A 16140-nucleotide genomic window follows, 5' to 3' on the forward strand; every position below is an offset into this window, starting at 1 on the left:
CGATACCGAGCACGCAATCGCATGCCGTCGGCGTACGAAAGCGGTTGTGGAAGGCACCTCAACAGCTTCGCTGTAACAGAAACTATTGTCGAAGGGCGTACAGTTCCTTATGAGGCTGATACTGGATCAATGTATTAGAAGAGTTGACAGTCACACAGTGGCTCCATGGTTGTCCATGGTCGCTTACGTCCGGCCTTGTAATGGTTCGGAGCCCGACGACTCGAGTGTCGAGGCACGGCGAACCAGGCGTCGAGCACCTGCAGTGTAGAGCCAGGAGTGCCGGACTCTCAGCGCGAGTTCTTATCGAAAAAGATTGCATGTGCAGTATAGCGATACTCGAAAAAGATTGCATGTGCAGTATAGCGATACTGGAAGTTTTCGCAGTACTCGTACAGAACTGGTGATAATTACGTAGCAGCGTAGCATTCTCAGAAGTGCTACAGAGAACGTGAGGAGTTCCTAGATGGCGCCGGGCAAGTTTAGATAGTGCAGCGAACACTTAAGGTGTTCTGGCGCAACGCACGGGCGAGAGTATATGGACTATGCACTGCAAACAAATGTAAAGCTATGGAAATTTAAGTAGTAATGTTTTTTTCTGCATCTTGTGAAAGTCAGTTAAGTCAAATCTATCGACCCATCCAGCTTCAATACTCCCAACTTCAACCTTCACGTTATTCTACAGCGCGTGCCACAGTTCATTAGTTCATTTGGATTACACATAGTTAAATACTTAACTGAATTTCTTTTTTTTTTTGCTTGCAGCAGAACTAACAAGGGGTCACGCTTTCAGCACGTGACCCTGGGGTGTCACCGTGTACGTCAGAGATACCTTTCTTTCCCTTTGTAATACAGAACAATAATTTGCTTTTGAAATGTTTGGAAGTAATTCTACTGCCCTCGAGAGGCCAGTGAGACCAGTCGCTTTCCGACACAGACTGTAATGCGGGGTTTCCTTTGATGTATTAGCTTAACTCGCACTATATTAAATTCCAGTGCCTCCGAGCGCAGGAAGGCACCTTCACCACTTCTTTCTGTCTCCTGCTTTGCGTGCTAGCAGTGAAAATAAAGTCTCCGAAGTAAGCTACCTATAAGACGTGCCCTACTCTCAATTAGGTCGTGTATGCTTTAGCCTCGAGACGCTGCTTGCTCTGTTAATTAAAAAAAGAAAACACACACACACAGAGGGGCCGCGAGTGCATCGCAGTTACTTAATCGCGCAGGCATATAAAAGAGGACCTGGCCGCTCTTGTGGACCTGAAGAACACCGGAGAGCTGACGGAGGAGGAGATCACCTTTTATTTCTTCCGGTAAGCTTGCTCATCGGATGGGCATCGGTGCGTAAGACGCGGGTGAAACGTTAAAGGTCGGCACAGATTGAACGGCGTTTAAGCATCGGGAGAAACATTTGTCAATCTTCCTCGCGGAATCCTTTCTTACATGCGCTTGCTGTTTGATGCTGTTTGATGACTGGATCGCCAACTGAAAACTAACTGGCATGCAAAACTTTAGTGCATTTCGCCGTAGGAGCCATGAAATTACACAACTGTTTTGTGTATTTCACATGAGCTTCTTTCGAGCAAGCGCGTCCATTATAGAGAGTTTTAGATTAGGGGCACGCAAGCGTTGGCACGCCGTAGCACTTGGGGCCCCCAACGCTTGCGTCCCCATAATCTAAATTTCTCTAATGTCTTGCTGGGCTACGCGTTTCCGTGCGGATGATTGAGTAGGGAGAAAACGTGGGCCGGTTGTCATAGTGGCACAGCAAAAAGACTAAATTCAATTGCCTGCGCCACCGCTCTGACTCCTCTATCGTCTCTCGGGCAATCGTAACATCACAGAAAAAATATCAGCAGGGACGCCGATCGACGAATAAATGATTAAAATAACGAATAAACATTTCGCGATTGCCTGAACTTTTGTCCCTTCTTGCTACCACTATCATTAACGAAGCAGTATATTATTTGGCAACATTGACACAATGGTGGCTGCTGTCCCTTTCAGCATGCACGACTTCGACGGCAACGCGATGCTGGACGGCATTGAGTTATTGTCCGCTATGCAACATACTTTCGACCACGGCTTCGCGCCAGCTGCCTTGGGACAGCAGAGTTTCGACGATATGATTAGTGAGTACTTGGTCTGTGCTTCTCTTTAATAAATGTAATGCTGTAAAAGACAGCGTTTGTCAACTGGCACTTGTGTCAAGTCACCATTAACTTAACCAAATGGAATAGTATGGTAGGCCTTCAGATAGTCTAATACCTCCAGCTACCACTAAACTGCTTTCCTCCCTGTCTTACAGACTTCACTTTTGGGAGGCAAAATTGACGCCTCCAAGGTCGATTATATGATGTAACTTCTTCCGCCATCGATTTACAACCGCACTTCCTAGCCACACGTTTCACGTTTCTGTGCCAGTGTGCAAATATCACACGATGCCAGTAAACTTCCGTAAAGCCCCGAGTGATTTTAGGAGGCCTTTAATTTAAACTTTACATACTTTAAGGAGAGCTGCCTCTCGATATTCTAGAGTAAGAAATTCCTCCTCGAGTTTGAGACCTTAACAGATGCTTGTAAGGCGCGATAGTAGATGTAGTTTGTCTGAAGTGGTCTTATCAGGTTTCTTTAGCATACATATCAGGCGGCGCAAATTCCACATGTTTGGGCTCAGTCGAAAGTATCAAGTTTGTAAAGATAAGAAAGCGGGTTAACCTAGGGGCCCCTCGGTTAACCCCCTTTCTTCTCGTTCTTACATGACGAGGGTCTCGAATCTGGCAACATTGATGCCTTCAGGTAGCATGTGCAGGTTTATTGACCAGTTGCTTTCACCCAGAAATTTCACGTAGTCGTGACGCCTGCGGCAGAAAGGATTCCGCCGCCAAGGTTTGTGAGTGGAGGCGCTGGTTAACACTCCCAAGGTTAGTTATAGCAGTAAGAACATAAATACCCAAGAAAGGGGATGGGGAAACGGCGCCGCGGTAGCTCAATTGGTTAGAGCATCGCACACATAATGCGAAGACGTGGGATTGTTCCCCACCTGCGGCAAGTTGTTTTTTCATCCACTTTCATTGCGATTAATTTATCATTTCTTTAATTCAATTAGTAAGTACAAGTAATTTCCCCTGTGTACGCCTTGGTGCCTTTGTTTCTTAGCTTCTCATGATAAGTTAGTAACAGTAAGAAATATGTATATGCTCGTTATGAACTTTCCGATTTATTTCATGCCATCTGCTGAATGACACTTTTTGAAAAACTCACGGCTCAAGTGGCTTAAACATAAATAAATAAATAAATAAATAAATAAATAAATAAATAAATAAATAAATAAATAAATAAATAAATAAATAAGTGCACGTCCTTCTTTTTTCTTTCTATTTTTTCTTCAGAGCTGGTCGACGGAGCCTTGATGCTTGATGCAAACAACGATGGCTTTGTTTCCTATCCGGAGTTGAGAATAACACTTAACCCCAAGTAGAAGTTCACCGCGAAGTGTAGCGCTCCCAACGTTGAATACCGATAGTAATACTTAAAACCTGTACCTGTGCTACCTTGTGTGACAAATAAACGCTGACTTAATGTTAGAACACGAAGTATCAGTTTCTGAAGCACAGACACTCCTCGTTCAAACAACGGGATCACTGCATTGGTACCAACCGCTTCCCTTCACAAAGGTCTGTTTTCTTTTTTCAAATGCGAATTACCTTTGAGAACGTTGACCCTGCCATGAGGGAAGATGTGAGAACATGTGGCCAGGAGTTCGCGATAAATGATACTACCTCTTTCCCAGACAGCTGTCTTAGTTCGCAAATGCTTCGCCACAGGTCAAGCGACGATTGAGGTTTGCGAACTGGACGTATAGCAGGATGTCCTGTGTTCTTTGTTACCATAAAGTACCAGCTGTTTGCGCATGTTGTTACAATCATGCGCACTCTGGAGTTGGCTCCGATGTGGAGAATTTTCTTAAGCGCTTTCAAAGAGCGTAGGCTGAAAAGGAAGCAGTGGAGAGTATGATAATAGTGCATTGGGATACAGGCGAGGTAGACTCGCGTATATATATATATATATATATATATATATATATATATATATAGAGAGAGAGAGAGAGAGAGAGAGAGAGAGAGAGAGAGGCGAAGGGATATATGAGAGGTTAGCCAATTTAGAGACCGGCTGAATACCTTCTCTTGGGGCAAGAAGAAAAGGATTAAAAGAGCTTAGAGTACAATACGCTATGAAATAAAAGAACGAAAACAAAGCTGCCGATAAATGCGCTACAGAGCGACAAATCTAGTCTATCGCTCAATTGTCGCTTGCGTTCGATGTCTCGAGTTTCCTCGGGGGCGCGGTTAGCAGCGTCCGCCCGGCATTGCCGCTTGCGATCCTTCCAAATTGCTTCAAAATTAGATCTGTCCGTCACGTAAGACAATGAATGGCTCATACCCCCGTAAGCGCGGCCTCCCGTTTACGACGACAGAAGAGAAGTTCTACGCTGGAATGACTAGCGACAACGGAGCCAGTTGGGGAAGAAGACGGCGACGACGAACGCGGGAGCAGGGGCACGAGTCCGTTCACATGGTAGCACCGAGGGGCGCCAACGAGCCAGCTGCGCAAGAAGACGACGACGCTTGAGACATTGCTGATGACAGTTTATATTTTCTATAATTTCATTTATTTACGTTAACTTATTTTATCAAAATTCTTAACAATATTTTCATCACACGTCTAAATTACAGTCTCACGCTCCACAATTTAAGTCTAGTTTGGCTTTAGTTCTAAGCGTACGAAAAACCGCCTGCTTCTTGGCCAATCCCCCATAGTGGGTATGCGCCACTGTCTGGGACACAAGACAAGACAAGACAGATTTAGCCAAGTCCGACAACGACGGCACAGGGTCCACATAAACAGCTTCGCTGTAAAAATAACTAGGCCCGAGTAGATATCATTAAAATGTATGTCGTCGTCACGTCCAGTTGGTGTGAGAATTTGAAGGGCGACGTGAAGACCTCGTCTCTCATTTTTTTTCTTCTTATGTTTTTTGTGGCTTGCCAAGCCAACATTCAGGGTAAGTGTTTTTTTTTTTATTGTAAAAGGGTAATTTGCTAGTACAGCTGAACTTTTCTTTCTGTCTAAGCGTCCCTTTAAGAAGTGGTATCTATTTACTTGATCGTTAAGTCTAAGGACTCGTGTGAGTATTGCAAGGAGGGTTACCGAGATGAAACGTAGTTAGAAGAAAACTTTAAGAAACACATTATATTACAGATTAATTCATGACGGCAGGAGATACAAGCAATCCACAACATCAACTCAGAGTAGGAAGGCACTTCCAAATTTATATCTATACATATGCTTGTATCACTTAATTCAGGAATTGTTAAGACTAATGATGAGTTTCGGTACTTTTTCCTGAGCGCAAAGTGATCGCTACATCCGGCTAATGACCGAGAGGACAGTGAGTAAAATTTTCTTTCCGAGTTTTAACCATTAATACTACTGTTTTCACCTCATAAATTACATATATCATATGGTAAGTTGTTGTGAAATGTAGGTTCTTAGCTGACAAGCTCATAAAATAGGTGCGAGATTCTCGCTGTGCCGCCCCATTCTCCAGTGGCTTAACTGCCACCAAACTTAAGCCTGGCGATAATAAAGTGCCTGCAGACTACGGATTAACCGTAAACTAGCGTTCCGAGAGCTGCTCGCTTTCTGTGCAGCTCTGTTCGCTTTGTTTCTCACTCTCAAAAAAAAAAAAAAAAGGAATTCTTAGCGATGAAGCGGGCTACATTTTGTAATGCGCTGAGTGGAACTCGGTACGGCTGCTAACACGCAAGGAGACACCAGACACATTCTCGTTCTTGCGACTTCTCGTCCTGTCTTGTGTGCCCGGTGTTAGTAGCCGCACCTATAGTGTCACTCAGCGAATTACACAATAAATTATTCTAAACTTCGGTCTGAAGACGTGTCGCCTGACTCACTTCAGTTAGGATACTGCATTTTTCTTCTTTCGTTTTCTTTTACACTTTGTTTTCGTCGTTATCGATGACCGGAGAAAGTTCCGAAGTAAAGACGCAACTATCCAAAACCATCGTAATACGCCTCGCATCGACAAGGTGATCACTACAATTCACAACCTCACCGCGGCGGTTCTGAGATCAGTGCGAGTGCTCGAAGTGGCCCAGAGAGAGGGCCCAATCAATGGCCGGGCCTGCCAACGCCGCCGCTGTAGCAACAAAACTTGTGACGCAGAAACGGCGGCAAACACACTCCCTTAATTTTATGGGGAAAAAAAAATCTTCGATCGCCGACGACACGTCGCTTCCTCGCGGCACGCATTGAACGCGCCGTGTGGAGAGGCGCTTCTCTTCTCGACCTTTCTCGGTGCGGGTGGTGACACGTCTCCGAGCTTCACGCGCTGTGGCTCGAGGGCCTGCATAGCGACGCAGCTTGCAACCCGAATACATAGGAGGTAAGGACAACCCGGTGAGGAACTTCGTCAGGCGCTGACGAATATTCGGGTCTGCGGCCCATACAACTCTAAAGAGATAGCAATAAGTTTGTCGTTTGTTACCGAGTGCTATAATTATGTCTTTTTCCAGAGTGGCGAAGCACAAAAAAATAACATGCTATGAAAAATTGGAGGAGTGGGGGAGCTCACATGTGATCGGTACGTTCTTCGACGTTAGTAGTAACGCAGGCCTTGTGTGCAGATTGGAAGACGCTCCGCTTGTCGCTTGCTGTAATTGTACTGAGCGCTAATTATTGCGTCATAATCGTCGGCCTACACTGCAGGACGAAAGCCAATATCGGATACCTTGACTTACCTGCCATGCGTCGATGACCCTATACTTTCAAATTTGCTGTTTCATCATTTCATCGAATAATCTGCCGACCTATACTTTTCATTCCTTGAAGCCCATCCTTTTAAGATAAGTTTACGCTTTTATGGCAGTAACATTTAGGCATTAAGTTTCCGAAAAGTCAAACCTTAGCCGCCGACTCTATAAGGCGAAGCAGTCCTCCGCTTTTCGCTTCTATAGTCATCGGAAGTACGATTACGGCAGAATTCTCAGTTTAATGCTGGGGGCTGAAAGGTGTATGAAATCTCGGCAGTGAAGGATCAGCCGAGGACTTTAGAAAGAGGTGGCAGCAGTCTCTGCGTGCCATCCTTACTCGTTTCCTGGACTATGGCGAAATTCCACATATCCCGCATATGATACTGGAAACTAAACGATGAGGGCAGTTAGTTTTCATTGACATGAATACAGAATAAATTTTAAATGCTCAGCTCGTATCGCCAGTTTCTGTGCGTAATTTGAGCGACGACTGCACTATATGTCTAAAATCAAAGATGTGTTTACCAAACAGGTGGCATCAGTGGTGTCTCTGTGGTTCGGTGTCTAGTTGCCATAGCGTAAGAATTGGAAAAAGTATGCCATGCCGTTTATTTTTATGGTTTTGTTATCTGGCTCTGTTCACGATTCTCATATGCTTGCCTCATTCCTTGCACTGCATTTTTAGGACTAGAGTTTAAATATGATAGCGGAGGACTTGCACTCTCTTCAAACTGAAACAGTTTTTTTTTCTTCTATACATTGTATCCCTTTCGTAGATGCGCTTGCAACTTGATTTAATCGTTGCTCTCGTGCTGTTGTTCTTTTTTCCAAGCTACTTTTTTCTCTCGATGGCCATCACGTGCATGCGATAAGCACCGATCCATGTCCACCAGACGAGAGACCTTCTCTTGGTTTGCAGCATAACTGGATGAGCCATGTCATCACGCCATCTTTGTGTCCTGGTTCTCATTGTACTCTTGGCGGTAGCGCAAGGCTTTTCATTTGGCTGGCAGAAGGACGCGGACTCAGCTGAGGACCCCTTGATCGAGGAAGAAGATGAGGAAATACGCACTGAGGACAAGCTAGAAGGGATGCCTCCATGGTACTCCAGCAAGGGCTATCCCTACGACTACGGGTGAGCACGACCCTGAATGCGCCCTTCTATATTTATTTGATTTTTGTGCAGGTATTTGTTGAATCGATCGCTGAAAAAAATGATAATCTCTTAGAAAAAACCGTATTTCAAGACAATACTTTTCGTTTTCCATTCTCCTTACCATTCGCCAGCACTTTGCATAAGGCTCGTGTCTATTATTGTTGCTGTGGACAACTTGGTGCGACGAATGATAGGAAATGGATAAAATCGGACAAAAAATCGGCGCCAAGTTTCACTTACAGTGCACTGCGGCGCCTCAAGAGAGAGAGAGAGAGAATAAAGATAAAAGTAAACAAACTGAGGTGAATTAGACGCACGTGCGGTTTACTACCCTACGCTGAGAAAGATGAAGGGAGGAATGTTACAATGTGAAATAACACTGCACGCGCACGCAGGTGTGCGCAGCACAATATGGACAGTCAGGAAGGCCGGTTGAGCTGATCATGTTAGCTCACGAAATCATTCAGCTGTCCTTACTTTTCAAACTCCCGATGGTGGTCCACTGATGTATGGCAGCGAAAACACCGTCCGTAGAAGAATGCGTTTCTTTTTGAACAGGAACGAAACGCAGAAGAAAGGCCTTATGAACTCTACACGTCCTTCGGCTGCCACTTGAAGAACCACTACACGTTTCATTTTTTTACTTTTTACCGCCACTAAAAGAGCTTTTTTTTTTTAATTTCTGAATGACTGTTATTGAGTTATGAAATTGTGTACTTCTTGTTATATTTCGAAAATTTGTCTGCGTCATTTGTTACATTGTGGCAAAAGAAAAACGTGTATCTCCATGGTCGCGGCACTATCCGCGATGGCTGGTGTCGATATGCAAGCCGTCAATATGCAAGACGTCAATATGCAAGCCATTGAACTCCCGCATCTGATGCTCTTGACTTCATAAATTGATGCTATACTTAAACAAGGATACCAAACTTTGGGCTCATAAAAGAGAATTACCTTGCATTTCTACACGCAAACACTGAAATATGCGAGGATACCTCATAATCCGCGACGTTTCACCGACGTTACCGGCGTCGCGGTTCGAACGCTTTGTTAAAAACAACAGGTTTGGCCTTTATTACCTCGACTAATAAGCTGTTTCTGCCAAATAAGTGCAGTATCGCGAAAGCGCAATGAACACTCTACCCTTCTTTTAATTTTGTTTCTCCTTAACAAACAATTAAGAGCATCCTTCTGTGTACGTAGAATCTCTAGAATGCTTGTACCAGACAGGTGTTCGCGCTCGACGCAGAACGCTTTGCGAATAGGCAGCTTCCCTGTCTTTACCGCGCGTCTTCGTGCTCTCATGTATTTGCTGAATCGCACTCCACGCTGTAAAATTTGTGCATGCCTTGTAGAATTACACGTAACTCGCATCGTTAGAATTACCTACTTCCGGGCGCCTTTCGAAGTGTCTGTTTAGCTTTGTTGCTTGCTTCACTTTGCATTTTTGGCGCTCCATATTTTCTTGTTTTCTTCCGGAACAGAATGGGCGAGGAGATAGGAAACATGTTCGGCCCTCACAACGAGGAGCTCTTCAAAGACAAAGACTACGTTTTTGAAGAACCCCAGAAGACTTTCGAGGAGATCTACGAAGAAGTTTTCAGGTGCAATACCGTATTTTACGTGCGTACGTCGTTTTATTTCAATGGAACAAACAAATTACGACGTCATAACTGCGCTAAGAATTGCAGGAGTTTGTCGCTGACTGTAATTTACTCATAGATAGAGGTCGCAATGCCGGATTAAGGACAACAGAGAATTTCGGAGCCTCGGGCTAAGAAACGTCACTAATGTCCATGAATGCCGCAAATTTGTGGAACTGATTAGCAGTGACGTAGCCAGAAATGAATTTTTGGAAAGGGGCGGGGGGAGGGGGGAGGGCACCCACTGACTGGGGACAAGGAGGAGGAGAAAGGGTCTGGGGGGCTATGAAGGCCGCATGCTTACACACAGATTGCCTGGGAGGGGGGGGGGGACACGTGTCCGGTGCGCCACCTCCTGCTTACGCTACTGAGTCATAGGTTGGATACCAGCCCTGGCACTTACGACAATTGTGCTTTTACTGTGTAGTATAGCGTCCGTGTAGTTGTACACTGATACTAGATGAAACGCTAAGAAAAGACTTTTTATCGCCTCTGGTGTAGGAAAGGAACACGTCTGCATGCCTTCGAAATCGGAGGCAAGCAATGAAAGGACGTCGCTCAATTGTGTAAACTGAGCAACATTGTTCGACTCTTTTTGAATGGCTACTTTGCATCAGGCACGCTTTTCTGTGTCTCGTATTTCTTTGATCAAATGACCGAGTTATCAATACGTAACTGCACTATTTCTACTTTTGCACGTGTGCCTTCCATGCCAGGTTTCACGACGTCGACAAAGACGACGTCCTCACGCCAGAGGAAGTGCGACGGGCGCTGATCCACTCAAAAGTCGACATTGTGGACGCCGCGGGAAATGGTATAAGTGTTACGCTATTACGAGGCCGCAGCCCCTGTTTCTCATCTATGCTTGGTGTTACCACAAGGAGCCGTTACTGTAGTACACAAAAGTCATGTTGTAATATTTACACGACAAAGAGTAATCACTAAAGCGCTCCATATTAATGCTAAGAAAGTAGGAGAGGCTGTAGGTTCTGCATTCTTCTAAGAAAAATAATATATGTCTAATAAAATATAAGGACCGGGTACACTGCCGCGCTCTTAGTGTCATGTGTAAGCGGAGAGGACAAGGCTGTGTAACAGGTGGGTAATACTTGTATATATTGTCGCACCAGTACCACCACCATTAGCAACAATCTTCCGTGCAAATTATTTTCCGCTGTTCGAGTTGTAGCTGTCTACGAACCCACTTGGCCTTCAGCGGGAAAGGCCGCACACATCGGCCTTTCCTGTATGATCCTTCCTGTTTCCTTATACTGTTCGACACCTACGCAGAATGAATGCATGTGTATACGGACGGGTCTGCGAGACCTGTATAGCTATTCAGTCCAATACAGATTTATTTTTAGTGACGACACTCGACTGATTCTTTCCACCATTTTCCCACTCAGTATGATGTATAGGACGTTGAATATATAGAATAACACGAGTAAAACAACAAACAGGCGCACTGTGTCTTACGTCCCGAACTTTTAATGAATGCTTCATTTAAACAAGTGTCATTTATGTTGCGGTGTTCTTTCGCTAAGAAAAAAGAATCATTGCTGAAGAGAGCGAATACAGGAGGGCCAAGTCACTTCGGGAAGCGTGTTGTCCGCACCGCGCACGTTCTAATATCAGTGCGTAGGAACGGCGATGGAGCTGATGGCTGTCTCTGTAAAACATTCAGCGCCCGTCATCCAATATATTGTAAGATAATGCTGATGTCTATAGAAGGGCATTTCCCCTTCCCCCTCCTCCCCGCGCATCGCTCGTTCGCGCTTGGGGACCTCACTTGCGCCGATCCACCCCCGACCCCGCCTCCTTGTAGTACGCCAGACATTTATGACATCCGCAGGGATCAGTCGTGGGGACGCGAATCGTCGACTAGGCCTCTTGACTGATATATACAGCGAAGGACCCACGTACACTCAACGCAGAAAGGAGGGTCGAAGCAATTTTCCTTATGAAATGCAAACACTGTAAAAAAAAAGAAGAAAAAAAAACGTAGTCGCGATCCGACGTACAATTATTCGTACCGACAGCGGAATCTAGCACGCTCCCAACAGGTTCCAACAAAGTTCCCACATGTTTGAACTTTCGTAGTAGCCGTATTGCCGACGCTGTGCAAGTCGTATCGGACTCCACGTCGCATCGTCTGCCGCCTGCTTAATTGTTCCGCACTGTTCTTACCTCACAGCCTCGCGACGATTTCTTCGCTTAGTGAGCAACGAGATTAAAGCTTAGGGGGTGCGCCCGAAACTTTGGAAACGCGAATCAAATACTGTGCGATTGGATTCGTTCTATGAATCGAATGATCATTATTCACAAATGCGAATATTTCTCGGATAGTTACGGAATATTTAAAATCGTCAACTGCATGCGCGCGAGCAAAACGTGAAATTAGAGCAAAAGTGCGATGAGTTTTATCCAGGTGACCTGATATAGTAGAGATAAAAGACGATAAGTTGCGTACTGGGGCAGCGTCGGTCAGTGAGCCAGGTGCTTCCGGCTAAAAGCGCTATCATTCGCACTCACCAAAGAGTTCCGAGTACGCGAACAAATTTGTTCGTGTGTTCTTTCTATAAACAATGCTTCATTATATGAAATGCAGTGACAGAAGCTTCTTAAGGTTGTGAATATAATAGGTTATATATTACTGCCAAAACCGGCCGCTCATTATTCGTAAACTATTCGACAAGTATTCTACATGCGATTCGGTTCGCTTCTAGCACCATTCAATTTGTATTAGATTTCTTATAAAAGTTACTGTTAGAACGCCGCTATCAAAGCTGTTAAGGAACGTTTCAAAGAGACAGCGTCTCTCTCTCCCTTTCTCAATGACAGATCTAGTGGAGGACGCCCTTGCATACGATGACAAAGACAAGGATGGAGCGCTGTCGCTCGAGGAGTTCCTGCTTTCGCAGAAGACAAACTTGAGCGGCCTCAGGAGCCTTGGGTCTCTGGAGCTATGACGCGTCACTGGTCACGGGAGTCGCCGAACTAAACTTCGTGTCGACATCACAAATTTTAAGGTTTACAGCATTTTAAATCCTGTTAATAACTAAAACACCGCGCACCGATCTCGGCGTTGGACGCCTTCGAGTGAAGACACGCCTATTCATTCGAAAGCGCTAATGACAGCCATTTTTAACCCTTTGATGCCCAAGTCCTACATCAAGAAAAAAATATAAAAGATAATGTTGACGTTTATTTCTGGCCACGCAGTGTATATACGGGGTAGGTCTTCTTTGTTTTTAGACTATACAGAAGCTTAAAAATTGCCTATAGTAGGTGGCGTAATTGCAGTCTCTGAGCTGAATTACTAGCACAATAAATTATAGCACGATACGTTACTAGCACGGGGGGACATTACTAGCACGAGAAATCGAAATGCATGTTTGTATAATTACCGAAAATTCACTAATTAACTTTAAATGAATTACTTTACGGCAACTAAAATTTACAAATTACAGCAGGTCAGCTTGCGAGGCTTATCCACTTGGAATGGCTATCTAAGGATCGCACGGGTTTCGAGATATGGGCCGTTAAACTTCACAAACCACTTCCATTTCACAAACCGCTATTTTATGTACTGAAGCACAAAGTTAACTGGAACGCCCATGTATTTCGTTGGGCCCTTTGGGTGTGATTATCTAGAAACCAGTGCCATCCTGAAATACTGATTACGCCTTGCGAAGTCGCCGGATACAATTCGTAAATTGCAGTATAGACCGTAAAATACTTAATTGAAAGTTAATTATTGATCATTCCTTAATAATCTATTATGCATTTTGATTTCTCATTGAAATAGTGCCTGCCTCTTTGACTAATCCATGTCGATGACTGGAATTAAGATATCTTCCATAGGTCATATTAACGAAAAGAAAGAGGGTTAACTGAGGGGCCCGATTTTTATTAATCGTATCATAAGAAGCCAACAAACAAAGACACCAAGGACAACACAGGGGAAATTAATTGCACTTAACAATTGAAATAAAGAAATGATAAATTACTGCAATTGAATCGACTTTCAATACCAATAATTTATAATTTATTTATTTCAGTTATTAAGTACAAGTGATTTCCCCTGTGTTGTCCTTGGTGTCTTTGTTTGTTGGCTTCTTATGATAGGTGATATGAAAACATTCTGTATGATCCAGGAAAAAAAAACTCCCGGTATGTAGAAAGAGAACTAAGAATTTTTTTCTGTTATAACCTAATTTCTGTGATAATTAATTCGCAACTGTGTTGCTAAACTATCCCAGCAAATAACAAATGCAATTATAAGGCTTTGTATTAAGTTTCCCAGGCTTCAATCAGCATTTTGGGGCGTCAAATTTGGCTTACAATATATGATACATCGGGCATTACGGGGTTATTTCGCACTACTGCTTACAGAAGAGGCCATGTTACCATCTGACTTCCCTCCACTGCACGAGAAATAGGCAATCATATGTTCAATTTCACTTTCGAATGGTTATCAAAAAATATCTTCTGAGTTGATTAAGTCTCCGTGTAAACAAAAAAAAAAAAAGACAAGAAAAAGGAAAACGTCGTGCAAGAGCATGATGCCTATAAAGCCAAGCTCGAGTCAGAAAAAAATTGCTTTTGCGGTGCACGCTTTAAAGTATAAGCTCATTGCTTCGCGCACTGCTCAGCGCTATTGTTAAAGCAACCAGATGTGTGAATTTCAGGGTTTAATACTATACACTGAATGGTATGCTGTGTTCTTCGCTTGTACCTGACTATTTCCATCGAGCAATGCGGAGTTGACAGGGTGCGCTAACCTGGTCGACGTCTCGGCGTCTGCGAGTAGTATATTTATTTGGCCCCACTGACGCTCTCCACATTTTCTTTTTTCGTAATTTGGCACGAACCATTGCATTGTCTACAAATGAGCCAGTGGCATGATGTACGCGGCGATGTGTTTGTCGAAATAAATTGTCCCTGTCTGCTCCCGACTGCATTGAGCATAAAGACGTAAAAAATGAGTGACTTCTGTGTGCTTATCGTACGTTTGAACGCTGTGTTATATTGAAACTTCTCATGTCGGCTACAAGATGTATTGCCCAGTCAGCCAGTTCGACGACATCGAGGGAACGGAAGCGTGAGAAACCACCTGTTGTGAACATAGCGCCTTAAAAGAAAAGGTATCCAAGAATGCCAGTGAGACGAAACACAATGTGATAATATTTACTGCGACGAATATTAAATGACGCATAACTGTCAAAGCGCAAGTGGCTCTAATCAGATGTTTCTTTTTTTTTTTTCGATGTATGCCGGAACAATGGCGGTAAAAGCGTTCAGTCGGAGTAACGTAAATCTTATTTGTAGAAAAGGCATCAGAGTGTCGATGGAAATACAAGCAAAGGCTCACACTCAAAGGACGCCGACGTCCTCGAGAAGTGGCTGGGCACCAACATGCACAAGCAAACTTCTCATTCCTCTTCCATGGACAATTTCGTGGACAAGCAGCACACGAAACATAGTATATTGTCTTGCGCGTTGTTCTTTCACACATAATAAGCAAGGCAAACTTCGCGTTATTGCCCAGCAGCGCGATTTTCGGGACAATCAAATACAGAGATCGGCACAAGGTCTTTATTTTTCGTTGCACAATCCCGGGGCAGCAAACTACGCGTCACGTGAAGTGCCCGATAACCGCGCGAGAAAATTTGACGTGGTGTGGCGGTTCCCACTCTTCTCCCCTTTTATGTGCCCGAATGCTGGGTGTATATAGAACTTCTGGGTCAGCGCTTATCAGAGAAGGAGGCGGCCTTATCAGCAATCGCCGCTTTCCTGGCCCCTTGCCACAAAAACATTGCTCGCACGCCGCGCGTTTACACATATTGTCTACGGCCAAAGCTTTTTCCTCATCCTGGCGGCGAACATACGCCTTGCGTCTCATCAGCTGGGTTGGACCATTCTGCTAAAGGGGTGTAAGCCGTACAATCTCGAACACGTTTTTCGCGTCATGCTGGCGTCGTGGTCTTGATGCTCCTACCTGGCATGGCGTTGGCGTGCACGCATTTAGCGCTTCAAGTTCTTGTTGATGCGGGGCACTATGTGCGAGGTCGGCTCCTGTGTCGCATTTGTGTGCCTACAGGATGCAGCTTTTCATGCAGCGGTCAAAGGTAAGCTTCAGTGAGCATTTTGTTTTAGGTACTGATCGCCTAATGTGGTGGGCTACGGTAATAACACTTAGAAAGATATTGAGAAGTGTTTAAAATACGTGGCTCTCAGAGCCCTCGGGTGTTGAGTGTGCGCCATTAATAGTACTGACCACCGCTCAGAGAACCCTTAGCCTGAACGTGTCACAGTGTTCGACAACTACTCGGATCGATGCCCGGCACATGTCACTTCGGTATTACTGGCAGACGTTCGCTGTTTCTATGGGCATTTTTTTTTTCTAACCATGTCTTGCTTCAGATTTCGTAGAATAAGCGTCGTTCCAGAAGTGAGCTTCAATGCACGGATCTAGTTTCTTACATAGAACTGGAGGTCAGCTTGTCGGTTA

At 44.5% G+C, this 16140-nt stretch overlaps 3 protein-coding genes and 1 non-coding gene across 5 annotated transcripts in view; all 4 read left to right on the forward strand.

Annotated features, from left to right (window-relative positions):
- The window catches only part of LOC142585628 (solute carrier family 22 member 6-B-like), a 42246-nt gene extending 38563 nt beyond the window's left edge, over positions 1-3683 (forward strand). Inside the window, exons 12-14 of one of the 2 annotated variants that reach the window (XR_012829111.1) lie at positions 1221-1307; positions 2002-2126; positions 3387-3683. Coding sequence is in view for 1 of the 2 variants with exons in the window: in XM_075696547.1 (XP_075552662.1) it covers positions 1221-1307; positions 2002-2126; positions 3387-3475 (301 nt within the window). In the remaining variant the exon portion in view is untranslated. The remainder of the gene's footprint in view (positions 1-1220; positions 1308-2001; positions 2127-3386) is intronic. The other variant, XM_075696547.1, reaches the window with a different exon arrangement.
- On the forward strand, positions 2973-3045 carry TRNAM-CAU (transfer RNA methionine (anticodon CAU)). Its single transcript has one exon. It is a non-coding gene; the product is annotated as a tRNA-Met (tRNA).
- A 2534-nt stretch (positions 3684-6217) lies between the features above and the next one.
- Positions 6218-12816, forward strand: LOC142585626 (uncharacterized). Its single transcript, XM_075696537.1, has 5 exons — positions 6218-6460; positions 7747-7962; positions 9468-9587; positions 10343-10440; positions 12468-12816. Exons 2-5 carry the CDS (start codon positions 7763-7765, stop codon positions 12593-12595), a joined length of 546 nt encoding a protein of 181 aa, XP_075552652.1. The 5' UTR covers positions 6218-6460; positions 7747-7762; the 3' UTR covers positions 12596-12816.
- A 2673-nt stretch (positions 12817-15489) lies between these two features.
- LOC142586346 (uncharacterized) overlaps positions 15490-16140 on the forward strand; it is a 59302-nt gene continuing 58651 nt past the window's right edge. Inside the window, exon 1 of the mRNA XM_075697596.1 lies at positions 15490-15757. Coding sequence (XP_075553711.1) covers positions 15618-15757 — 140 coding nt within the window. The 5' untranslated portion in view covers positions 15490-15617. The remainder of the gene's footprint in view (positions 15758-16140) is intronic.

This window comes from Dermacentor variabilis, chromosome 6, assembly GCF_050947875.1.
Source record: "Dermacentor variabilis isolate Ectoservices chromosome 6, ASM5094787v1, whole genome shotgun sequence".
Classification (NCBI taxonomy): Eukaryota; Metazoa; Arthropoda; class Arachnida; order Ixodida; family Ixodidae; genus Dermacentor; species Dermacentor variabilis.

Excerpts from the sequence above, each read along its gene's own strand:
- LOC142585626 (XM_075696537.1), top strand. The coding sequence starts at position 7,763 with ATGTCATCACGCCATCTTTGTGTCCTGGTTCTCATTGTACTCTTGGCG. Across the intron at positions 9,588-10,342 it reads ATCTACGAAGAAGTTTTCAG|GTTTCACGACGTCGACAAAG; the intron begins GTGCAATACCGT and ends CTTCCATGCCAG. Across the intron at positions 10,441-12,467 it reads TGTGGACGCCGCGGGAAATG|ATCTAGTGGAGGACGCCCTT; the intron begins GTATAAGTGTTA and ends TCTCAATGACAG.